General features: G+C 44.1%; 1 protein-coding gene across 1 annotated transcript in view; it reads right to left on the minus strand.

Annotated features, from left to right (window-relative positions):
- The window catches only part of LOC124598775 (chondroitin sulfate N-acetylgalactosaminyltransferase 2-like), a 248,441-nt gene that overhangs the window by 161,068 nt on the left and 59,777 nt on the right, over window positions 1–27,596 (minus strand). Inside the window, exon 3 of the mRNA XM_047136025.1 lies at window positions 2,234–2,583. Within this exon, the coding sequence (XP_046991981.1) occupies window positions 2,234–2,583 (350 nt within the window). The remainder of the gene's footprint in view (window positions 1–2,233; window positions 2,584–27,596) is intronic.

Raw genomic sequence — 27,596 nt, forward strand, 5'->3', positions numbered from 1 at the left:
GATCGGGGGCGCCGCTATAGGCCGCTGGGACCTCGTGTTCGACTGCGGCGCCCTCACACATGTGGGCCGGGAGGCTCTCGCCGCCACGGCTTACGGCGCGATGGCGCAGAGAGCTCTATGGGTCTTCGACGTCCATGACGTCTGGCGCGGATTCAAATACCGCGGCGCGGGGTAGCAGGGGAATGAGACACTAAAAGCAGTAGGTGAGCATTGTTATTTGGACGAAAAGTAACTACGTTGGATGAAGTAGAGAGGATATAATATGCAGATTGGTAATCACAAGGAAAAAATTATGAAAAATAGAACGTAAGGATATTCAAATGAATGTTCTGGCAGAACTCATACCGAGATGCAGAGGCTTGCAGAGGTCCAGCCCGGGTAGCCGCAAGTATTAATGCGGCCGCTTCCGAGACGGGAAGTGAGCCCGTCCGGCAGATTAACGACGATGAGCCGCTGTGTCTGCCAGTCTAGAAGCTGTTTTTAGGCGGTTTTCCACAGCCCACGAGGTGGATACTGGGTTGGTTTCCATTTTTCATCTTAAATATAAGCTACGCAAATACTTAGAACAGTTTCTCACATTTACACGCAGACGGGTTGGGTACACTGTTTCTGTACTGGGGGGGGGGGGGGGGAAGAGGCCAATGACCTTAGTTGTTTGGTCTTCTTAAACACTTAACCAGCACAGCACCACAGCTGGGAGAGAACAGACTTCCGTGGAGAGCGCTCCATCAAACCAGTCTTTGAATTGAACACTAGAACAACAACAACAATAAGTTACAGAAGTTAAAAAAACTTGTTAGTGTTGCTCCTAGAAATGAGCAGGTGTGGCGCCACCGCTCAAAGCCGACCTACGCATCTCGAAGTTGAACGCGCTCAGGAATAAGGCTAGGCGCAAATTGAGACGCGTATAGCGCGTGTGGCGCGACGCAGCGCAGCGCGTGTTTTTGTAACATCACAGGGTCAAATGGGACCGCGGCGCAAACTGCGACGCGACGCGACTGGGACGCGACACGGGCCTGCGCCAGGTCGCGCGGCGTTGTGGTTGAGGCACAGTTTCTCGCGCCGCGCGCTGCGCGTGCCTCGCTAGCACCGTGGGAACTTTGAGGCGGGGAGCGGAAAAGTAGCACGGTAATCACAGAGCTCAATAGCTTACGAAAAACCTCGTAGTATCGGTTTGCAGCAACATAACTGAAGAAATTTCATGTTTATTTTCATACTAGGAAGCTCTTGTTTCGCTAGCTGTCGATAACTCTTAAAAAATTACAGTCACTGGAGTGAAATAAATGAAAAGGGAAGTATAAGTAGTGATATATCGCCATAGATAAGAAAGTTCCGTGTGTTTAATAATTGGCAAAACACTCTCCTCCTTGTGTGCTGTCATTCGCCAAACTTTCGTTTCGATGTCTCGAACAGTTTAGGAGATACGAGAGATGTTGCGAGTATTTCATTCTCGCGGGCGTGAGATCGGAAGTGAGCGCGCTACATGGGATCCATTTTCTCGAGATCGGAGGCAGATAGAGATCTCCTCCCAAGTCTAAACAAAAATTCAGCATGTTAGCTGAATTTCATACAAAGCAACATATGGTGTAATACGCCCCAAACGCAAAATCATAGCGACCCCTAATTTTCGTTGTAAACTTTTTGAGTTTTGCGTAGTGTCTCACTAAAATGTGTACATCACAACAAGAATGGTCATTAGCGAGGTGATGGGCACTTCGTCACGAAGCTGACATATAAACGCTACAAGTAAGGCAAAAATCATATATTTTCAGAGAATAGTTTCTGTAAAATCGTTTGAGAAAGATAAGAGGTTGCGCGTGCTTCGGTTCAGTCAGCGCAGAGCGTCGCCAGTCGGCGCGTGTGAAATATGGTGTACGCGTCGCAATATGCGCTGCATCCGCGCGACCCGTGCGTATCGCGCTGTGGTCTAGTGTCACGTCACACGTGCTATACGCTTCTCAATTTGCGCCTAGCCATTAGTGTGTGGACTGTGCAGCGTCGGTCCTAGGAGGGATCCGGTTAATGAGCAGCGGGTTGCCTACCTTGTCGATACCAGCAGGGATCGGGTGGATGAGATGCGGGTTGCCTACCTTGTTGAGCGCCTCGAGCAGGTCCCTGCGGCGGAAGCCGATGGGCGGGTGGATGAGATGCGGGTTGCCTACCTTGTTGAGCGCCTCCAGCAGGTCCCTGCGGCGGAAGCCGATGGGCGGGGGAAGAGATGCGGGTTGCCTACCTTGTTGAGCGCCTCCAGCAGGTCCCTGCGGCGGAAGCCGATGGGCTTCTCGACGACGCGCTTTCCGAGCGCCAGCTCGACGGGGTAGACGCGGCTCAGCGTGAAGTGCGAGAAGGCCACCAGCTCGAACTCGCTGGCCAGCGGGCGCCCCCTGTCCAGCAGCTCGGCCGCCGCCAGCCGCTGGCGCACGTGGCGCGCGCACTCCTCTCCGGACAGGCCGTCCGCTGGAGCTGGAGGCAGCGTCTGGAGGCCGAGGACGGCCTCTGCAGAGCGCGGCGACGCGGCCGCCGGCCGGCCGGACGAGTTGCTGGGGGTGGCAGCCGCAGGGGCAGCCGCTGGCGCCACGTTACCTGCGCACGGGGAGGGGCGCATGGTAATGCAACAGTGACGGAAGCAGGCTACGGAAGTGGAAAAAAAAATGAGTCGAGGTGCGCTCACCGTTACACAGCTGATGAACCTACCGGCAAGTACAATAGAAAAAATTTTAGTGACGTGTCAGAAACACGAAGAACTGCATTGTAGCCTAAAGACAGAAGGGTTGCCGGCCGGGGTGGCCGAACGGTTCTAGATGCTACACTCTTTAACCGCACGACCGCTACGGTCGCAGGTTCGAATCCTGCCTGGGTCATGGATGTGTGTAATGCCCTTAGGTTAGTTAGGTTTAAGTAGTTCTAAGTTCCAGGGGACTGATGACCTTAGAAGTTCAGTCCCATAGTGCTCAAAGCCATTTGAACCAGAAGAGTTACCGTTTATTCTTTTCCAAAAACTGGCTCTGAGCACTATGGGACTTAACATCTGAGGTCATCAGTCCCATAGAACTTAGAACTACTTAAACCTAACCAACCTAAGGACATCACACACATCCATGCCCGAGGCAGGATTCGAACCTGCGACCGTAGGGGTCGCGCGTTTCCAGATTGAAGGGCCTAGAACCGCTCGGCCACAACGGCCGGCTATTATTTTGCGGTTTCGGTATTAGCTAGCATCCTAGCATGAAGGGAAAGCTGTAGGTTAAACGGATAAGCAATTCGTCTTTCCTTCAGATGAACTGAAAGACTTGTACATAGCAGCAGGCAGCAACTGTAGAATGACGGATACAGTGGGAATGAAACTGGGTGGCAATATGATTCCCATTGTATCCAGAACTGAAAGTGCTCGAAGTTACAAGGTCAACAAGGTTTAGAAAACAAACAAATATGAATATTGCGAGTTTATGGCACATTCGTCTACACCTAGACATATGCTCTGCAAAGTACCTTACGTTATGTGGGAAGAATTATTGTCGGCAAACGTCCGCATTACCTCTAATTTCTCGGAGTTTCTGATTGTGGTCTTTTGACGAGACGTATATGGTAACATGTAGTATGTTGTCCCACCCTGTGCTGGAGTTTGTTAAGCACCTCCTTAACGTCTTCACCTACCTGCGGCGAAACGGGCCGCTCTTCGTTGGATCTTATCTGTCTCTTTTAGTAATCGAACCCGGTAAGGGTCGTAAACGGATGGGCAATATTCATGAATCCAGTAATGTGTCGCTAATATTGTAACTGCAGAGTAGTGGATTTCATGTATTCCTGCAGTTCGGTTGCCTTCTGGCGTTGCTACCTTCTTATAGTCCGCTGCAATACATGTGAACAGCCTCACGAATCTTCCGTCGCTATCCACTAGATCATTTAATACACTGTAAACAATAAAGGTCCAATAACAGTTCCTTGAGGTACTCCTTAAAATTTCCTTTACACCTGACTTCGATCCGGTAAAAAGAAAAAAAATGGTTGAAATGGCTCTGAGCAGTATGGGACTTAACTTCTGAGGTCATTAGTCTCCTAGAACTTAGAACTACTTAAACATAACTAACCTAAGGACATCACAGACCCCAGTGCTCGAGGCAGGATTCGAACCTGCCACCGTAGCGGTCGCGCGGTTCCAGACTGTAGCTCGTAGATCCGCTCGGCCACTCCGGCCGGCTCGATCCGGTAAGAGCGCCGAGTTTTGTTCTGGTCCCATTCTCGGTGAGCTCAAGTTTTGTTTACTAAACGAAAGGGGACCTGTATGAAGTGCCTTCCTGAAGGAACAGGAAATCAGCTTTAGCGCTCTGGATCTCATGGACGAAGAGAGAGACCAGAGACCTGAAATGAGAATGAACTTTTTCGCGATGACACTCTTGCCTAAAATATTGTCGGGCGACAAATGACGCTACAAGAAGTCCGAGAACATTTTATAAAGAAGTGAGTTGATTCTTGCAATATCTGTTTGCGGAATCCATGTTGATTTTTGGAGAGGAGATTTTAGTTCCCAAAAATGTCATACTACATGAAAATAATACGTATTCCATAATTGTACAATAGATTGACGACAGATTCATGAGCCCACAATTATGCGCGTGAGGCCTGCCTTTAACAATATAGCCATGCATAATTGCGATACCCACCCATCCTCACTACTTACTTAAGCCAAGGACAGTGCATTGCCTCCCACTTTGGGAATGCTTTGTGCCTTCTGCCTTGGAAAATTGGCTGCAGCTTTTTTAAACCAAGGCCTTCAGCCGTTTTGGAGTATGGTTTCTTATTGGTCATAAAGCTTGGGCCTTCTGCCTTTTGAAAAAAAAAAAAAAAAAAAAAAAAAAAAAAAAAAAAAAAAAAAAAAAAAAAACAAACAAACTCAATCTATCTGACCAGCCAAGTCTGACGTCGCTTGGCCTTAAATACTATTTAAGGTTAAAGCCTAGGGCCTTCTATCATATATATAATTCATGGGCCTTCAGCCGTTTTAGAATTAAAGACGTTTTCTGTCGATATTCCAGCTTAGAATTTGCGCTGTAATGTTTGGACAACTAAATAAAGTGTTATGTTTGGAGTGGAACTGACAGCCGCTCATTCTGGCCCCCTCCCACAATTACTACTACTTGTCCAGTCCTGCGGGCTTAGCAGGGCGTTTCAGCCCCCTTCTGGAATCTGGATACAGATATTTTGTTTGTTACAGAATTCTCTCTTTTTTAGAAATCATTGCTGCAACTCCACTAAACTGCAGAGTTAACATCATTGAACGCAAAAAGAAATACTGCAGTCTTAGTAATCACTGCATACCTTGGGATTCTTAGGAGTCACTCAGCGTCTTCGGTTTACGTGCTGTTTTGCAATCAAGATGGATACGTACATTTGCAGAATAGTGTCCACATAATATCTTCAATCCTTTTGTCCCGTTTCCACGTTGAGCCCTAAACGAGCTGCAGAGAGGTCCGATACAACACCGTGGCGCTCGGCGACTGCCAATTCATAAATATGGGAGCAGTATATGTGCCAGTCTTCAGTCCCCAGCTCCCGTAAGGATGCCTCCCTCCCTTGATGGACGACGGAATATCAGTAGTACTTTACCATTTGTCTGTGGAAAAAGAAAACCCTCGAGGGCTCCTACATTCAGTTTTACACGACGGAGGGTTTGTAGTACGCTAAGATGAAAATAGCCATGCTATATTCTAGGTGTGAACCTCCATACTTAATGACGAATACAGCAGTTGAAATAGAAAATAGAGGGGGAAAATTTCAAGAGCGGCAAACGTGCTCTCCAGGAGTGGCACCTTATCAAAGTCTGGCAACGCAGTGCAACATGCAGTTACAGGCATACGAATTCGACATCACTGTTGGTAGGCTACTCAATAATGTGACAAACCAGAGCAGTCCTAGGATGCCAAAAGTTGATTCTACCAAACAATTTTAGTCTGAGTTATTGAAAACAGTCACAAGTCGCTTTTAGTATTTTTATTTGCCGGTTTCGCTCTTCAAATGAACAAGAGCATCATTAGAATATGCAGTTTGCAGCTAGCTAACAGCACTAAAGATTGCATTTAAAGTTGGCTGAAAGCACTAAAATTTACACTGGTTGTACGAATAGTGCAGCACTTAAACTTACGTTTAAAGCACAGTAAATTTACTACTGTAGTTTTCAAAAACATTGTTTTAACAGTCGCTCCCTCTGTAGACAAAGCCTGCACTTGCTTTCGGGAGACTTTCCACAGTCATCTCGTCATTTATTGGTTCTGCACTACACTTTATGGAACCAACCCAAAAACATTTAGTCTTTACAATATGTTTTGTCCAACTTCAGTTATGTTAATCGAAACTATCATGATGCGATAAACCCATTAATGAGAACAGCTGTCAAGTTTATAGGTAAAGTGTTATGGATGTCATCAAATTTGAATGAACCTTTTAAAAAATTTATTCTGTTCCTTCACTTCGAGGGGTATTAATGGGATATTGTTGTTATTGTCCGTCATGATTATTTCAATTATTTTTTTCCTATTTCAGATTTTTAATTTTCAGTTTCAGCCTGGAATTACAGAGGTTATTTTTGTGCATTTCTTCTTACCTCGTTTAGTAGCACTTTAGATACCCTGGATTTAATTGTGTGGGGATGTAATCTTAAATATTTTGTGAAAAATGTGGCATCCATATTCATATTAATAACATCAGAAGATATACTTTACATATGCTATTGAAACACGATTGCTGTTTCGATGCATGAGTAATCTACCTTAAAAATACTAAGCTGACAAGTATCAGTATTTTGGGGTACAATAAGTTTTGTGTACTTCTTGTGAAATTTATTTCTTGGGGCATGACAAGTTTCCAGAGTCACCAAATCAGTTACAACAAAACTTGTAAGTTTTGAACCTTTCCCTCTCTAGGAAAAATTTCTGCGAACGCCCATGCTTATAATATTAATAAGTAAGTATCGTAATCACTGGCATACCATATGGCAAACAGCTCTAGAACTTAGGATTGGGTCGTCTTTCTAACAATGAAGTTGAAACCTGGCGTGCGCAATGGCGCTATGTTTCCACACAGGACTTTTTAGTCACAGAGTGCGTCGTTAGGATGACGTCTGAGACACGGGGCGGGCTCGTTATTTACCGGCTGCAGTCGTATGCATTTTATGGTCGCGATTTAACAGTAGGTGAGTTTCTCGCACGTGTGGCACTTGTGGGATGCTGTGGACAGAAAAATACCTTCCAAGGCCCGGTCTTTTTTTCTACATCCGGAAAAGCATTACACAAGTAACTGTACAGTGAATATTAATCAGCTGTCACAAATTTTGGATAGGAAGCAATTCTGAACCATTGTTGATGCCAATCCACCTCTCAACAAAATTAAGACGGTCGTCGACGCCACCATAACAAGGCTGTAAGACTGAGGTCTAGATTAAGCCGTATTATAAATTGTAAATTTCAGTCAGTCTTTAGAAAACTGTAATTTCATTTAATATAGCGTATTTCATCATTGTTAAGTGTGTATGCTAGTCTACATTATTATCATTACCTGTGACTGGTTTTTAATACCAAGATTCGTATTTGCGTGAACTAGTATTGTAAATGTATTGCAGAATTCTAGAGAGTTGTATCAAATATTGTTCCTTTGACAAATTCATGAGTTAATGCATACGAAGAGGCCTTCATTCTAGTATTTTTTATTTAGAAGTAATTAGTTAATTTAATTTGAATACTCTCACTAAACAGGTTAAATTTGGAAAGGACTTCAGTTTTGTTTCTATGTCATTGTGTACTGATCGCTAGTGTGCAGTACCCGGCCGTATAGCCGTGCGTGTTAAAGCGCTGCTTCCGGAGCGGGGAGGTACTCAGCCCCGCATCAGATCCACCCAGCGGATTAACGACGAGGGTCAATGTTCCGGCCTGTCTGACTGTGGTATTCAGGCGGTTTCCCACATCTGACTAGGTGAATACTGGGCTGGCGCCCAAGTCCCGCCTCAATTACACGATTCGCAAACTTTTAGAACAACACTATGATTTGACAGTTGGAGGTACACACAATCCGTCCTGCAGGGTAAAGGGGTGGCGACAGGAACGCATTCGGCCATGCCTGTAACTAACCATGTCAGATCCGTTGATAACCATGCCGACCCTCCGCAGATGAGGGAGAAGGCACAAGAAAAGGAGAATAAGAAGAAGTTCTTCGCTTGGTGTGCAGCATTTCACTGTTGCTTAAACAGTTGATGTTTCATAGAGACTTTTCTACTTTTGTTATGCTTAGTTCAACTGAAAACAAATTTGGTAAGGTAAATCCTTAGTGCAATGTGACGTCTATGCATTGTCGTGTTCAACATCATTTCATTGTTGCAGTAACCTTAGTCTGTTTTCCATACTAAGATTTTTCTGTCAAAATTATTGATTACAGTGGTTCAGGAATTCGAAATTCGGCAATTGGAGGAAATATTTGCTTCAGTAGGCACGATAAATAAGTAATAGATTTGCAGGTTATGTATGGCACTGCTGCAAACAACTTGTTTGGAGTGAAGAGTATCCATAGTAGTTCGGAATTATCCAGTTCATTTCAAGCTAGCAAATAATTCAGTCAATACAAAAATATATTTTTTTGAAAGATCAGCACCAGCTTCAGTTATTTTATTCATTTAGCAAATTATTCAGCCAATACAAATATGTATTTCTTTGAAAGGTCAGCAACAACTTCAGTTATTTTATTCATTACTAATTCTATATCAAAAGTATTTTCATAATCGAGCGAGTTGTGCTTGTTTCCCAGTACTGGGGACCGATAGCCTTGCTTCCGAGAACGCTAGGTACGCTTCAACATCGTCACGTGGTTTAACGGACTGCAGTGTGGGGACGTTACACACTCACGGACAAAGGCCTAGAGTCTTTAACTATTCGCCCCACTCTGCTCTTCCGCAACATCTGGTGTTACTTGACCACCTTCCATAGCCTCGTTCTTTTGCTCTACATCTGGACAAGCATTACACAAGTAACTGTACAGTGAATGGGGGTGGGTACATCGCAATCACACCAATATTATCGATTGTCTTCCTTATACTGTTCGTGTACTGGGCGAGGGAAAGATGAACGTCTTTCTTCCAAAAAATTCCCAGTTACGTACTCAGAGTGCTTCTGTTACACCTTCGGGTGGACTAGATCAAACTGTTACGGTCCTAACAGCCCGTCTCTGAATTTGTTCGATTTCCGTTCTCACGCGTACTTGGTAGTGAATACAAACACTGGAACAATAGAACTGCTCGCACTACCGTATTCTATGCGTTTTTCTTTACGGATGTGCTCCATTTCCCAGGAAAATCGAAGCCTGCCTTTTGATAAAAGTAATTTTACGTGATCGTTCCATTTCATGTTGGTTCTTACTATTATGCGTAAATACTATGTGGATGTTACGTTAACGGCCGCTTTGGCCGAGCGGTTCTAGGCGCTTCAGTCTGGAACCGCGCTGCTGCTACAGTCGGAGGTTGGAATCCTGCATCTGGCATGGATGTGTGTGATGTCCTTAGGTTAGTTGTAAGGCTAGGGGAATGATGACCTTAGATGTTAAGTCCCACAGTGCTTGGAGCCGTTTGAACCATTTGATGTTATGTACCCAAGTTGTCCAGCATAATCTCCTAATCAGATACTATCTGGTTCTATCTATTTGTTGTCGGCATTGTCTTATATCTACCCACATTTACAAAAGGCTGCTATTAATTAGAGGAAGTGGAAATTTGTCGTGGTCTTTCTGCTCTTTCTTACCGTCGTCCAACGACCAGACTTTCCTTTACATGGCAGCATTGTCATGATCAGGTCTGATAAATCGTTTATTATTATGTTATTTACTTTTTGACCCTACTAGACCACGCGATGTACTTACAGAAATTGGTTTTGGCTTTTCTTTGCGCCCAACTCAGTTTCGTTCTGTCAGAATGGGGTCTTTTCCACTCTTGAGACCAAGTTGTTGCGGTCTCCCTGGGTTTTTCTGCCAGTCCAACAGTCCAGTTGTGAATTTTATGCCTAAAAACGTTTCTGTGCGCTTCCTTCGGGCCTTCTTTTCTGCTTCGATTCACTTTATTGTTTCAATTTTTCCTTTATTGCTACACCAATATAATTTTACAAACTATTTTGTTAGTGTGGTTGGCTTCATTCCCTTCATATGCACAAAGAATTTAATACTGCTTGCGAATTAACGATCGCACACTTTTAAGTTTATTTGTTTGATCTTCTGTATGTTCCTTCTTCAATATAATTTGGTCCTAAAATTTGCCTGGTTCCTTCTTGTTCTCTGTTTTGCATTTCTTCATTGTATTTCTGGATAAAATAACTATTTCACCCCATAAAGAGACATTGCTTTGATGACGCCGTTGTAATGTATTAGTTTTGTGTATTCTGAAATCAGTTTTTTATTGTAGATAACTTTTGTAAGTCTGAATCCTATTTCCATTTTGTAGGAACGAATTTCGTAATCAGTCTTTTCAGGCCAAAATTTTCTCTTGTTTACATTACAAGTTTGGGACCAGACCGTTTCTAGACACATATCCTGTGTTTTCAAATGATATTTTGGCCCTACTGTTTCTTTAGAAATTCTGTTTGTTTTTGTGGAAGTCAGAACATAGAATCACCAAGTCATTTTTAAAAACTAGTCAGTCTGTCTCAATATTTGGCTTCAAAATTTGATTGGTTCCTCAATGTAAGTTTTTGGCACTCTTGGATGACCTTTTATAACACAAAAATGAAAGGTTACTGAGAGAGTCCATCTCCCTTGAGTTCTAAGCTTGTTACATTTTTCTATTTTTTATTTTTATTTTTTTAAATCTGCAAAGGCACAAACCACGTTTTTATATCTGAGAATTACCTTCAGAACTAGAATTTGTTCTGGGCAAGATCTTTTTGGCCTGAAAACTGCTTGTTATTCACCTATTTTCTATTAAAGTTGTGGTTCTGCTCGGTCCAGGGAACACTGCGATAGAATTTTTGAATCGGGCAGAAAGAGGGGAAGTTATAACATTTATGACAAATTAGTCAATCCAAGTGTAACATAGTGCAACCAGGAAATCGGTGCGAAACCTTGACACTTTTATAGTTTTAAATAATGCCAGCGTTTGGAATAAATGCAGTCGTTGGGATAAGGTTAGTCGTAGGAATGAAGAGAAAACATCTTTAAAATTGAACCGAACGGCGTGAAATAACGATCATGAGTTTGTAATACAGTCTTGCATATACATTTCCAGGTGTCCAAAAATGGGTTTTGAATTCGGAATGTTTGGTTCTGGCTTATGCACTGGGCAGAGTTCAGCGGCTGTCAGTACGGCCACATAACCTACAAATTGAACTTGGCAAACATTTTCTGTTACAGTAAGCACGTTAGACCGTAGTAGCAATAGGTAAATGACAATTCAAGGTGACAATGACAAATATGTTTGTCGTTTCGGGCACTATATTTGTTTAGGAAAGTCACCTTGTAGGACGGTTGGAGATATTGGACTATCGCAGTTGTCATGGTTATTGTCCACAACAATGTTGTATATGATAATTATCGTGCTAATAAGTACTTTAAAACAAATAAAATGAAAATTATTCGTGATAAATAAGTTAGCATCGTAAAATATATGGGTGAATATGGGCATGCAAGATGCCCTTTTGCCTATAATAGTTAAACGTCAATTCTTTACGTTAAAATTTGCCACAAATAGCAAGTTTTAGCGCAAAATTGGTATACAGTGTCAGAAGCCGGTTAAAAAAACCTTTTTAACGATATCTCAGTCATCTCTGCATGATTGTCCGCCTGCTTAGCTGTGTGGCAACGCGTTCGCTTGCCGGCCGAGTTGGAGATTTTCTCCGCTCGGGGACTGGGTGTTGTGTTTTTCTCATCATCATTTCATTCTCATCTCTTACGCGCAAGTCGCCCAATGAGGCGTCGACTTAAATAAGACTTACATTTGGCGGCCGAACTTCCCTGGATGGGGCCTCCCCGCCAACGATGCCATACGCTCATTTCGTTTCTGCACGATTAGTATCTGTCGAGAAAAAGTGATGTTGAATTGAGAAATGATATAGATGATATGTAGCAAGCCCCAATGTTCAGGGAGCCGTTTACATGTTGGAGGCGTCGTTGCGGCAAGTTGATGCTTAAAAACGCACTTGGGGACGGCATAGTCGCTTACTATTGGCTCAGCCAAGCAGACCCTTAATTGGTAGCAAGGAACGTCCCGGCCTCTGAGTGGCCGAAAACTTTGAGGCAGAAAGTTGAGTGTCACAGCTCACTCGAGTCGACTGGCAGCGGTCGGACATGCAGTAAGGTCGTTCCAAAAACGTTTGCTAAATGCTTTAATTCTTACATTCTAAATGTCAATTGCGTCAAGAGAGTGCTTTATACACTGAAGCGCCAAAGAAACTGGTATAGGTATGCGTATTCAAATACAGACTTATGTAAACAGGCAGAATACGCCGCTGCGATCGGCAACTTCATATAAGACGACAAGTTTCTGGCGCAGTTGTTAGATCGGTTACAGCTACTACAATGGCAGGTTATCAAGATTCAAGTGAGTGTTGAACGTGGTGTTATAGTTGGCGCACGAACGATGGGACACAGCATCTCCGAGGTAGCGATGAAGTGGAGACTGCAGTAGAGTGCTGTCTACACGGGATGTCAAATTGAGTCCATATTTTTAGATTTCCAGAAGGATTTCGACACCGTTCCTCACAAGCGTCTTCTAACCAAACTGTGTGCCTATGGAATATCGCCTCAGTTGTTCGACTGGATTCGTGATTTCCTGTCAGAAAGGTCACAGTTCGTAGTAATGGAAAGTAATCGAGTAAAATAGAAATAATATCCGGCGTTCCCCAAAGAAGTGCTATAGGCCCTCTATTGTTCCTGCTATATATTAACGACGTAGGAGAGAATCTCAGTAGCCGTCTTAGATTGTTTGCAGATGATGCTGTCATTTACCGTCTTGTAAAGTCATCAGACGACCGAAACGAATCGCAAAATTATTTAGATAAGATATCTGTATGGTGCCAAAAGTGGCAGTTGACCATGAATAAAGAAAAGTGTGAAGTTATACACACGAGTACTAAAAGAAATCCGCTAAATTTCGATTACGCGATAAGTCACTCAAATCTGAAGGTCGTAAATTCAACTAAATACTTAGGGTTTACAATCAGAAATACCGTAAATTGGAACGGTCGCGTAGATAATGTTATGGGTAGAGCCAATCAAAGACTGTGACTCATTGGCAGAACACTTAGAAGGTGCAACAGGTCTAATAAAGAGACTGCTTACACCACGCTTGTCCGCCCTACTCTGGAGTACTGCTGTGTGGTGTGGGATCCGCATCAGGTGGGACTGACGCATGACATCGGAAAAGTGCAAAGAAGGGCAGCTCGTTTTGTATTACCGCGAAATAGGGGAGATAGTGCCACAGACATGTACGTGAATTGGAGTGGCGATCATTAAAACAAAGGCGTTTTTCGTTGCGACAGGACCTTCTAATGAAATTTCAATCACCACTTTTCTCCTATGATTGCGAAAACATTCTGTTGGCACCCACCTACATAGGGAGAAATGATCTCACGATAAAATAAGAGACATCAGGGCTCGCAGAGAAAAATTTGAGTGCCCGTTTGTCCCGCGCGCCGTTCGAGAGTGGAACGGTAGAGAGACAGCTTGAAAGTGGCCCATTGAACCCTCTGCCAGGCACTTAATTGTGAATAGCAGAGTAATCACGTAGATGTAGATGTACACGTATGGGGCTGAATAATGTTCCTAGTTTCTCCCCTAAAACACGATTCTTGAAGTTTTCTGTGGAAGAGATGCCTGTGGCCTTTCTTCTGGTGTCGGCCAGTTACGAGTTTTCAAAATTAGTGTTACTCTCTCTCTCGTCGGTCAAACAATCACCGCTCTTCCTTGCTCCCTGCTCGCTACTACCCCCGACCAGATGGTGTCGGTCGCATTGTTCAAGTATGGGTCGCATCAACCTTCTCCGAGTAATCTGTTTTGCAGTGAAACTGGTTTTTTCTCAGCAGCGTGCCAGTGAATCCTAGTCTGCCATTTCCTCTACCTGTAAACGTTAGACAGATAATTTTCAAAATCTTTTAGCAAGCTCTACTCCACAGTTCACAGAATTATATACAAAAGAATTGACGCCTGAGCTGGCCGGTGTGGCCGAGCGCTTCTAGGCGCTTCAGTCTGGAACCGCGCGCCCGCTACGGTCGCAGGTTCGAATCCTGCCTCGGGCATGGATGTGTGTGATGTCCTTAGGTTAGTTAGGTTTAAGTAGTTGTAAGTTCTAGGGGACTGATGACCTCAGATGTTAAGTCCCGTTGTGCTCAGAGCCATTTGAACCAATTGACGCCTGAAACCTCCAAAAAACTGATGCATGCATCATTAGGTTGACTCACACGTAACTGCAGAGCAAAATATTCGGAAGCACTAATTGTACTCTTAGACTTACGATAAAACCATCTGGATAGAATATTCACCTAATAATATCCGTATGATAGACTTAAAAACAAACTCCCTGAAATGAAAGGTATTGGAAACTTGCGCAAAAGAATTCACAATTTTATAAAGCACTCAGCTTCAGCGTACGCACCCCGCGTACAGGGACTGGAGAGCAGTAGTACATATATATACATAGCTCTACGGCCCCTGTCATCTACTCATGCTCTGGGCTACAGCGCGGCAGGTTCACTTAAGCTGCACTGACGTTGCTGTATTTGCTCTCCAAACACGTAACCGCTGATGGCCTTATTAATGACATTAGGCCCCCACAGCAGCCTAAGCGAGACTAATGCAAACTTTCAGGAGTGTGGAAAACTCAAACGCAACGCTTTACATACATAGACATTTTACCGTATGATGTGCATCACTAGGGTTGGACCACTTACTATCCTTCCTGATAAAACATTCTCTGGTTTGCATTACTTGAAATGGAGCCACATGAAAAGACTGAGATGCTTTCGGGACTGCTTTAAGAGCACAAAGCACGTCATAATTGATCCCAGCTATCTGATGCAAATTATGCACGATGCTGTACATAAAGTTGACAATTAAACAAGTCATTAGAAAGGTGATTAGAGAAGAGGCGGCAGAACATAATGACATTTCGATGGAAATGATCAAAGCTTCAATAAATGGTTATGTAGGTATGTACATCTGAAAGAACAGACACCATTGTGTTAAAAATGGTTCAGATGGCTCTGAGCACTGTGGGACTTAACTTCTGAGGTCATCAGTCCCCTAGAACTTCGAACTACTTAAACCTAACTAACCTATGGACATCACACACATCCATGCCCGAAGCAGGATTCGAACCTGCGACCATAGCGGTCACGCGGTTCCAGACTGAGGCGCCTAGAACCGCTCGGTCACCCCGGCCGGCTCCATTGTGTCGATTCACAGCCGCGTATATATATATATATATATATATATATATATATATATATATATGGCGATATAAATATTTGTATTTTTGCTGCTTTGAGGGCACTGAAATAACCCAATGGTGAAAGATGAAAATTGGTGCCGAACGCCGGCCGGAGTGGCCGTGCGGTTCTAGGAGCTACAGTCTGGAGTCGAGCGACCGCTACGGTCGCAGGTTCGCATCCTGCCTCTGGCATGGATGTGTGTGATGTCTTTAGGTTGGTTAGGTTTAAGTAGTTCTAAGTTTTAAGGTACTGATGACCTTAGATGTTAAGTCGCATAGTGCTCAGAGCCATTTGAACCATTTTTTTTGGTGCCGAACCGGTATTCGAACCCGCCTTTCCCGCTTTACGCGAGCGGCCGCCTTAACCGATTCGGCTATACGAGCTGGTTCCCCGGTCAACCCGAATCTCCATATGCCGCCCACGATGCCGGCATGTCGATCTTCCAGTCCAGATGCGTACTGCTGTCTGACCTCTCTCAGGAATACGGTAGGGCTGCGAGAGAAAAGGAATAATGGGCAGGAGGACACTACTCAGCATTGTGCGGCAAATCGAGATTTTGGTCTGACGGGGGACGTGCTCGGGTAGCGGAAACCATTAAGGCAACCGCTCGCGTAAGCGTAAAATCCCAGTCTAGCACCAATTTTCATCTATCGCCGTTTAATTATTTCAAAGGTATTAATGGAGAAAAACGCGAAAATTTGTTGGATCAAAAGGAATTTGCAAAATTGTGTACAGGATGTTTTAGAAACACCGTATTGTTCTCCTCCACTAGAAAGAAGATAGATGTGACTGTAGACATATCAACTCCCTTTCCATAATGTAAGCTATTCACTCAAATTTTACATTGTGGATGAAGTGTTATACTTTTGTCACGTAAAGGAACACGCTAATACAGCAAAATTGACAATTTACATTTGTAGAACGAAATTACATACAACGGATCAATGAATATGAATTACAGCTTTGTTTGGGATTCACAGATTTCGAAAAAGCCTTTCAGTGACATACTAGACATTGATTCAGCGTACGTCAGTACAAGCTTAAGTTTCCATTGAACTCTTCGAGGATAGTGAGAAACTGAGAACAGAAAGGATAATCAGTCAAGGGAACTCATTTTCACCAAAACTGCACTATCAGTCTGACGAAAATTTTCAGTCCCGAGAGCCGGGAAAGGAAGAAATCTAATAACATAACTTACGTGAGCCACCATCTTTTCGCTGCTGGAACTGTACGGTTTCTCTCTAGTGTGGATGAACTTCAAAATCGAATGGAGCAACTTAATAGAATAAGTTATTAAGTATCGTAGAAAATCAATTACACTTAAATTAGAATAATATGTAATCAGTGTATCGACAACAAAATAGTAGAAATTAATAATGAAGTCACGGAACAACTTTACGAGTTTTTATGTTTAGGGTGGTTAAAGATATGAATTGATGGACAGGAAAATAAACAAATAGATAATTAAAAACGACTTCGAGTGCGTCTGGTGTGCTAAATACAATAGGACATTCAGAATAGAGATTCCGATGTGTGCGAAATCAATAATTTACTATCATTGTTTGTTATCAAATGGTTAAAATGGCTCTGAGCACTATGGGACTTAACATCTGTGGTCATCAGTCCCCTAGAACTTAGAACTACTTAAACCTAACTAGCCTAAGGACATCACACACATCCACGCCCGAAGCAGGATTCGAACCTGCGACCGTAGCGGTAACGCGGTTCCAGACGGAAGCGCCTAGAACCGCACGGCCAGAACAGCCGGCTGTTTGTTATCAGTCAGCGTCTATTGTAATGAGGGATGGAGCTTTAACGTGAAAACGAATCGAATACAGAGCTGCTCAGCGACGAAGAAGAGACGAATGTTATCAATTACTGAGAGAGCGCCGGCCGGAGTGGCCGAGCGGTTCTAGGCGCTTCAGTCTGGAACCGCGCGACAGCTACGGTCGCAGGTTCGAATCCTGCCTGGGCCATGGATGTGTGTGATGTCCGTAGGTTAGTTAGGTTTAAGTAGTTGTAAGTTCTAGGGGACTGATGACCTCAGATGTTAAGTCCCATAGTGCTCAGAGCCATTTTGAGCTGAGGAAGAAAGAGAAACAAGCAAATGGGTCAGGAAACAATATTGGAACGTAACGAAACTGAAAACGAGTTGAGGAAGACATGTACCCACGTGAATGGATGCCAGACGGCCCAAGGTAACTTTCTGCACAGTTCCAAGAGAGAATGTACACAAATGAACTCTGTTTCAAGAAGGAAAGTGGACAGTTGCCTCTCAACAGCCAAGAAGACTGTAGAGAACTTTTCAGTTATTTAAAAAAAAAACTTATAAATTGAACTGAACCCACAAAACCAGGTCCTATAAACGAAACCAGATTAAAACAACCAAATGGAATTGGAACTGCTACATAAATCAAAAATGTCTGAAAAACAACAAAACATCTTTTAAGACTGTTGTTACAGAACTCCTGAACTCAGGTGATCCAAAAAAGTCTAAAAGAAATCACACTAATCATGCATAACATCTGACGGACTGAGAAAATTCCGGATGAAGTGTTGAAAACTGTATTGACAGTTGCGTTATAAGAAGGGCAAGAACTGATGATGGCTCTACAACACCTTCACCTCGTTGGAGTGACTGTATCTCTATCTGTATCTGACTGTAACAGACCGCCGCACAAGTGAGAGCTGTCGTCCTAGATGTAGAACATCAGGGTCACCTCGCAGTTTTCCTGTAGCTCTCATACCTGATGTTTTCTAGAAGTTTCTGTCTCGCTGCAGAAGATGACGTCGGCCGTCTCTTTGTCGATGTTGTGATGCTGTAACTGTGACAGTCTTAAAAAAAATGGTACTACTTTTGTTTGAAACTTTATTTCAAGGGATGCCATTTACTTCATGCTGTACTTCTTAACACAACAGTGTTAACTTTACTCACAATGTGTTCAAAACATGACGTACGTAACACTCGTGAATAATAATAATAATAATAATAATTACCGTTATTTCACACTCTTGCAAATTATGTGACTGCACTCAGCTCCGACTGATCCTTGTAGTTCAACATATCTTAACATCTTGCTAGAGACATAATTTACATGACTGTACAGTGGGGCTGCCGTAACTCCACTTCGACACTGAAGTGCCGAAGAAACTGGTATACCTGCCTAAAATCGTGTAGGACCCCAGCGAGCAAACAGAAGTGCCGTAACACGACGTGGCATGGACTCGACTAATGTCTGAAATTTTGCTGGCAGCAATTGACACCATAAATCCGTAAGAGTACTGTACAAGGAGATGGATATCTCTTCTGAACAGCACAGTGCAAGGCATCTCAGATATGCCCAATAACATTCATGTCTGGGGAGTCTGGTGGTTAGCAGAAGTGTTTAAACTCAGAAGTGTGTTCCTGGAGCCACTCTGCAGCAATTCTGGACGTGTGGGGTGTCACCTTGTCCCGCTAGAATTGCCCAAGTCCGTCGGAACGCAGAATGGAGATGAATGGATGTGGGTGATCAAACAGGATGCATACGTAGGTGTCACCTGTCAGAGTCGTATCTAGACGTATCAGGGGTCCCATATCACTGCGACTGAATAGCCAAAGAATGCGTATAGAATGCGTATTCAAATAGAGAGATACGCAAACAGGCGGAATACGGCACAGCGTCGACTGGCGCAGTTGTTAGGTCGGTTACTGCTACTACAATGGCAGGTTATCAAGATTTAAGTTAGTTTGAACGTTGTGTTACAGTCGGCGCAAGAGCTATGGAACACAGCATCTCCGCGGTAGTGATGAAATGGGGATTTTTCGTACGACCATTTCACTACTGTACCATGAGCATCAGGAGTCCGGTGAAACATGAAATCTCAAACATCGCTGTGGCTGGAAAAAGATCCTGCAAGAATGGGCCAACGACGACTGAAGAGAACCGTTCAACGTAACAGAAGAGCAACTCTTCCGCAGATTGCTGCAGATTTCAGTGCTGGGCTATAAAGAAGTTTCAGAGTGCGAACCGTTCAAGGAAACATCATGGATGTGGGCTTTCTGATCCGAAGGCCCACTCTTATACGCTTGAGGACTGCACGACAGAAAGCTCTCCTTGTCTAGGCCCGACAATATCGACATTGGACTATTCTTGACTGGAAAACATGTTGCCTGGTCGGACGAGTCTCGTTCCAAATCATATCGAACGGATGGACGTGTACGGGTATGGAGACAACCTCATGAATCCATTGAACCTGCACGTCATCAGGAGACTGTTCAAGCTGGTGGAGGCTCCATAATGGCGTGGGGCGTGTGCAGTCGGAGTGATATGAGAACCGTGATACGTCTAGATACGATTCTGACAGGTGACACGTACGTAAGCATCCTGTCTGATCACCTACATCCACTCATGTTCATTGTGCATTCGAACGGACTTCCAGCAGGACAATTCGACATCCCATTTGTCCAGAACTTGTACAGAGTGGTTCCAGGAAAACTTTTCTGAGTTTAAACGCTTCCAATGACTACCAAACTCCCCGGACATGAACATTATTGAGGATATCTGGGATGTCTTGCAACGTGCTGTTCAAAAGAGATCGCCACCCCCTCGTACTCTTATAAATTTATTGACAGCCCTCCAGAACTACATCAGACATTAGCCGATTCCATGCCACGTCGTGTTGCGGCACTTCTGCGTGCTCGCGGGGGCCCTACACGATATTAGGCAGGTGTACCAGTTTCTTTGGCTTTTGACTGTCGACGTGAAGTGAGAAAAAGTGCAGCACCGTCAAAGACTGATTTCAGTGGCACCAGGTAATAATATGTGGGTGCTGACGCGTTGCAGTTTTCGTGAGTCATTTGTCATGGTCATCAGTGATAACGATCAAGAGGTCATTCTTTGCACCTTCTATTTTGACACTGCAGGTAGTAATCGCGCTGAGGTTAGAGGTGAACAGTGTTTGCAGTATTCATTTTAGGGTATAGTCACGCCCCGCCGATGAGTACGTACTTCTGTTGAAAGAGTTCAGCCTTTGAGCGGGCTCGTATTGTAGGGCCTGCGAGAAGCTGCATGGATTGCTACACATGTTGAGAACTGTGTATAGCTGGCGTATCGCTGCTTTCAGCAGTTGTCTGTGGAATATTACCACAACAGTGGACCGGATTCGGGACGTCCGCATAGTGCAGACGTGCGTCAGGACCGACGCATTGTGCGAGCAGCGGTGGCCGACCAACCATCGTCCAGGAAAGAAACCCAGGCCATGTTACAACCGCTGCGTCACAGCGGACTATGATCAGCTGTACCTCTGGACACGCTACCACTGGCTCCACGACGACCAAGCGCGGCTACTCTGCAGTCATCAAAGAGTCGGCTGGAGAGTGGAATGACGTTCTGCTGTCTTCAGAGACAAGAGTAGATTTTGTCTGTACGAAAGTGGTGGACGGGTCATACTTGGTGAGCGGCCTATTCCAGAGTGCCGGGGACCATTAGTCACAACTCACGGCCACATTTGGTGTCTCTGTAAGGTAAAGTAACCAGTGCACAGATTTTTATCCACGTGCTACCGCTTTTTCTTCAACAGGAAGGTAATCTGTTTTTCAGCGGAATAAAGCACGTCCACACACGGCTTGTGTAAAGCAACGTGCTCTTCGTGGTGCGGAACAACTGCCCTGGCCACAAAGATCACCAGAACTCTCACCAACTGAACACGTATCTGACATGCTGAAATGGGAACTTACTCGTTCCCCGCAATCTAGAAGAACAGTTGCCGATTTGCTGCAAAAGTGGCAAGATGCTTGGAACTGTCTACTGCAGGACGCCATTCCGCACCTTTGTGATCGTTTCTCTGCGTGGGAGAAAACTGCGTATCGATGTGGCTGTTTGGCCACCATTTACTGTGTCGTGTGTGTTATCATGCACCCATACAATGTTGAATTATCACGTCACTTGTCAATAAAATAACTTTGTCCTTGAGGATGTTGCATTTTTATTTTCCTGCAGTACGTAAATGTATTACAAAGTAACAATGAGATAGATTTTTGAAAAGTTCCGTAGATTATATTCCGCTAGGCTTGCATTGTCACCTGTCAAATAGGTATGAAGAGCATTTTTTTTAATATTTACTTTTAGTTTCTTACAGAGGCAAGCTGCAATAATTTTACAGTTTTCTTAAGTCTTTTAATGTAAATCTTTTTTATTTTCCTATTGCAGAATGTGAAGATGACCTACTGTCGCCAAGAATGGTTATGACTGTTGTTCGATATTGTGACTCCGTCGACAGTAAAAAGAGGTATATGACGTGGGAAACAATATTTACAATAAAACCGTATACAGGGCAATGGAAAAGTACCGCATTACTACACAGTAGTGCAACTAGAATATCTCAACGCAACTGGATTATAAATTAGACAAACTAATAATTCTAGGTCATATAAGAAGCGAAGAATACTGGAAATTAAGAAACAATGACAAAATATATCAAACTATACCCAAATAACAGAAACCATAGTGAAAAGGAAAGTTTTTTGGACATTTACGTGGGAAGAGTAACAATAGATAGATATTACAGATTTTCAGTACATCTGGGGAAAGAAATGGACACGACACTGGATAGGAGAACTTTAAAAAAGATTTAAAAATGCGCAACTTAAGTAGAAGTAGCAGAAAATTTAGAAGGATTGCAAGCCAGAAGCAGTGGTTTGAAGAAAGGAAAAGAGAAACGATGAAAATGTGAAAGAATTTGATGGAAAAAAAGAAAACAAACAATTAAGACTGAAATGAAATTGTTTCTTGGTCCATTCTTGGCAGGAGGGAAGGAAGAAATAAATTAAAAAAACAGGAGGTGTATAGTGCATGAGTCACTCTTTTCCAGAGACTGCCATTGCCTGCAAGGTGGCGGTATCGTTGTAGCTGCAGACCAGTCACGCTATAATGGACACGGAGGCAGCATGTACGCGCCATCACTTCCTGCGCTCGTAGCCCGAGCCTCTGCTACGGATTCGTGGGCAAGTCTGCGTTCTCTCCTCTGAATCGGCGGCGAGTCACTAGAGGACGCGAACAATGGAAACGCCGAAGGCGCTGAGGCCAGGAGAGAGAAGCAACAGGAACAGGCAACAGGCGAGCATCGACCGTAGCTGACGGCTCCACTCAAGGCGAGAAAGAGACAGAGAGAGAGAGAGAGAGAGAGAGAGAGAGAGAGAGAGAGAGCGCTCCCAATTAATACGCGCCGCTTCCGTCCGCACCAAAGCTAATAGGCAGAACTCAGCAATCGCCGGCACAAACTTACAAACAACAAACGCTGGAAGCTTCTTTGCTTCTTATTTCGCCGCTCTGCACTTCTCACCGACGGTGACGGAACCAGCAGTTTCCATTTAACAATTTTCGTACACGTTTATTTTTCCGTCGCAGTTCCAGAATTTTTGTTAACAACATAGATTCGATGTCTTATGGTCATCTTCAAGTCAATGTAGTTACATAAAAAATCCTTCGGATCCTGCGACGAAATGGAAAAATAAAAGATGTATAACATTTTTAAAGATCAGCACAGTTGCTGCATTCTCACGCGACGATATGTCACCTATAATGACTACAGTTGTAAGGTTGTATACCTGGAAGAATCCTGGAGATACTAAAAGGTATCAGATAGATTATATAATGGTAAGACACAGATTTAGGAACCAGTTTTTAAATTGTAAGACATTTCCAGGGGCAGATGAGGATTCTGACCACAATCTACTGATTATGATCTGCAGATTGAAACTGAAGAAACTGCAAAAAGGTGGGAATTTAAGGATATGAGACCTGGATAAACTGAAAGAACGAGAGGTTGAAGAGAGTTTCAGGGAGAGCATAAGGGAACAGTTGACAGGTATGGGGGAAAGAAATACAGTAGAAGAAGAATGGGTAGCTCTGAGGGATGAAGTAATGAAGGCAGCAGAGGATCAAGTAGGTAAAAAGACGAGGGCTAATAGAAATCCTTGGGTAACAGAAGATATATTGAATTTAATTGATGAAAGGAGAAAATATAAAAATGCAGTAAATGAAGCAGGCAAAAAGAAATACAAACGTCTCAAAAATTAAATCGACAGGAAGTGCAAAATGGCTAAGCAGGGATGGCTAGAAGACAAATGTAAGGATGTAGAGGCTTGTCTCACTAGGGGTAAGATAGATACTGCCTACAGGAAAATTAAAGAGACCTTTGGAGAGAAGAGAACCACTTGTATGAATATCAAGAGCTCAGATGGCAACCCAGTTCTAAGCAAAGAAGGGAAGGCAGAAAGGTGGAAGGAGTATATAGAGGGTTTATACAAGGGCGAAGTACTTGAGGACAATATTATGGAAATGGAAGAGGATGTAGATGAAGACGAAATGGGAGATAAGATACTGCGTGAAGAGTTTGACAGAGCACTGAAAGACCTGAGTCGAAACAAGGCCCCGGGAGTAGACAACATTCCATTAGAACTACTGATGGCCTTGGGAGAGCCAGTCATGACACAACTCTACCATCTGGTGAGCAAGATGTATGAGACAGGCGAAATACCCTCAGACTTCAAGAAGAATATAATAATTCCAATCCCAAAGAAAGCAGGTGTTGACAGATGTGAAAATTACCGAACTATCAGTTTAATAAGTCACAGCTGCAAAATACTAACACGAATTCTTTACAGACGAATGGAAAAACTGGTAGAAGCGGACCTCGGGGAAGATCAGTTTGGATTCCGTAGAAATGTTGGAACACGTGAGGCAATACTAACCTTACGACTTATCTTAGAAGAAAGATTAAGAAGTGGCAAACCTACGTTTCTAGCATTTGTAGACTTAGAGAAAGCTTTTGACAACGTTAACTGGAATACTCTCTTTCAAATTCTGAAGGTGGCAGGGGTAAAATACAGGGAGCGAAAGGCTATTTACAATTTGTACAGAAACCAGTTATAAGAGTCGAGAGGCATGAAAGGGAAGCAGTGGTTGGGAAAGGATTGAGACAGGGTTGTAGCCTCTCCCCGATGTTATTCAATCTGTATATTGAGCAAGCAGTAAAGGAAACAAAAGAAAAATTCGGAGTAGGCATTAAAATTCATGGAGAAGTAGTAAAAACTTTGAGGTTCGCCGATGACATTGTAATTCTGTCAGAGACAGCAAAAGTCTTGGAAGAGCAGTTGAACGGAATGGACAGTGTCTTGAAAGGAGGATATAAGATGAACATCAACAAAAGCAAAACGAGGATAATGGAATGTAGTCAAATTAAATCGGGTGATGCTGAGGGAATTAGATTAGGAAATGAGACACTTAAAGTAGTAAAGGAGTTTTGCTATTTAGGGAGTAAAGTAACTGATGATGGTCGAAGTAGAGAGGATATAAAATGTAGACTGGCAATGGGAAGGAAATCGCTTCTGAAGAAGAGAAATTAGTTAACATCGAGTATAGATTTAAGTGTCAAGAAGTCGTTTCTGAAAGTATTTGTATTGAGTGTAGCCATGTATGGAAGTGAAACATGGACGATAACTAGTGTGGACAAGAATGTTTGTGTTGACGAAGCCACAACCTCACCTCTGCTTGCATCGCTTCATCACTATGAAAGTGAAGTGCTCAAATGTACACTCCTGGAAATGGAAAAAAGAACACATTGACACCGGTGTGTCAGACCCACCATACTTGCTCCGGACACTGCGAGAGGGCTGTACAAGCAATGATCACACGCACGGCACAGCGGACACACCAGGAACCGCGGTGTTGGCCGTCGAATGGCGCTAGCTGCGCAGCATTTCTGCACCGCCGCCGTCAGTGTCAGCCAGTTTGCCGTGGCATACGGAGCTCCATCGCAGTCTTTAACACTGGTAGCATGCCGCGACAGCGTGGACGTGAACCGTATGTGCAGTTGACGGACTTTGAGCGAGGGCGTATAGTGGGCATGCGGGAGGCCGGGTGGACGTACCGCCGAATTGCTCAACACGTGGGGCGTGAGGTCTCCACAGTACATCGATGTTGTCGCCAGTGGTCGGCGGAAGGTGCACGTGCCCGTCGACCTGGGACCGGACCGCAGCGACGCACGGATGCACGCCAAGACCGTAGGATCCTACGCAGTGCCGTAGGGGACCGCACCGCCACTTCCCAGCAAATTAGGGACACTGTTGCTCCTGGGGTATCGGCGAGGACCATTCGCAACCGTCTCCATGAAGCTGGGCTACGGTCCCGCACACCGTTAGGCCGTCTTCCGCTCACGCCCCAACATCGTGCAGCCCGCCTCCAGTGGTGTCGCGACAGGCGTGAATGGAGGGACGAATGGAGACGTGTCGTCTTCAGCGATGAGAGTCGCTTCTGCCTTGGTGCCAATGATGGTCGTATGCGTGTTTGGCGCCGTGCAGGTGAGCGCCACAATCAGGACTGCATACGACCGAGGCACACAGGGCCAACACCCGGCATCATGGTGTGGGGAGCGATCTCCTACACTGGCCGTACACCACTGGTGATCGTCGAGGGGACACTGAATAGTGCACGGTACATCCAAACCGTCATCGAACCCATCGTTCTACCATTCCTAAACTGGCAAGGGAACTTGCTGTTCCAACAGGACAATGCACGTCCGCATGTATCCCGTGCCACCCAACGTGCTCTAGAAGGTGTAAGTCAACTACCCTGGCCAGCAAGATCTCCGGATCTGTCCCCCATTGAGCATGTTTGGGACTGGATGAAGCGTCGTCTCACGCGGTCTGCACGTCCAGCACGAACGCTGGTCCAACTGAGGCGCCAGGTGGAAATGGCATGGCAAACCGTTCCACAGGACTACATCCAGCATCTCTACGATCGTCTCCATGGGAGAATAGCAGCCTGCATTGCTGCGAAAGGTGGATATACATTGTACTAGTGCCGACATTGTGCATGCTTTGTTGCCTGTGTCTATGTGCCTGTGGTTCTGTCAGTGTGATCATGTGATGTATCTGACCCCAGGAATGTGTCAATAAAGTTTAGCCTTCCTGGGACAATGAATTCACGGTGTTCTTATTTCAATTTCCAGGAGTGTATTCTTCGGGTTTTGGGAACAGATGGAAATCTGATGGGACCAAGTCGGGACTGTATGGAGGATGTTCGGTGACAGTAAACCCAAGGCGTCGGATTGTTGCAGGTGTTGCAGCCCTCGTGTGTGGTATGGCATTGTTGTGCCGTAAGAGAGCGTGCTCCAAGTCTGAACGAACTCTTGGAATTCGAAATTCGATTACAGTACCATGTTTATCACGCACCGAAATAGTTACGTTACACACCACCACGTTAGGCGCTATTACACACAACCACTCGCTCACAGAAAGATCCGTACCTGAAGAGTGGAAAATTGCTCAAGTCACACCAATACCAAGAAAGGAAAGTAGGAGTAATCCGCTGAATTACAGGCCTATTTCACTAACGTCGATTTGCAGTAGGGTTTTAGAACATATACTGTATTCGAACATTATGAAGTACCTCGAAGAAAACGATTTATTGACATACAGTCAGCACGGATTCAGAAAATATCGTTCTTGTGAAACACAACTACCTTTTTATACTCATGAAGTAATAAGTGCTATCGACAGGGGATATCAAATTGATTCCATACTTTTAGATTTCCCAGAAGGCTTTCGACACCGTTCCTCATAAGTGTCTTCTAATCAAACTGCGTGCCTACGAAGTATCGCCTAAGTTGTGCGACTGCATTCGTGATGTTCTGTCAGAAAGGTCACAGTTCGTAGTAATGGACGGAAAATCATCGAGTAAAACGGAAATAATATCCCGCGTTCCCCAAGGAAGTGTCATAGACCCTCTATTGTTATTGATCTATATTAAAGACATAGGAGACAATCTGAGTAGCCGTCTTAGATTGTTTGCAGATGATGCTGTCATTTACAGTCTTGTAAAGTCATCAAATGATCAAAACGACTTGCAAAATGATTTAGATAAGATACCTGTATGGCGCGAAAAGTGGCAATTGACCCTCAGTAAAGAAAAGTGTGAAATTATTCACATGAGTACTAAAAGAAATCCACTAAATTTGGATTACGCGATAAGTCACATAAATATGAAGGCTGTAAATTCAACTAAATACATAGGAATTACAATTACGAATAACCTAAATTGGAACGATAACATAGATAATGTTATGGGTAGAGCAAACCAAAGATTGCGAGTGATTGGCAGAAAATTTAGA

The sequence above is a fragment of the Schistocerca americana genome, chromosome 1 (assembly GCF_021461395.2).
Source record: "Schistocerca americana isolate TAMUIC-IGC-003095 chromosome 1, iqSchAmer2.1, whole genome shotgun sequence".
In the NCBI taxonomy this organism is placed as follows: domain Eukaryota; kingdom Metazoa; phylum Arthropoda; class Insecta; order Orthoptera; family Acrididae; genus Schistocerca; species Schistocerca americana.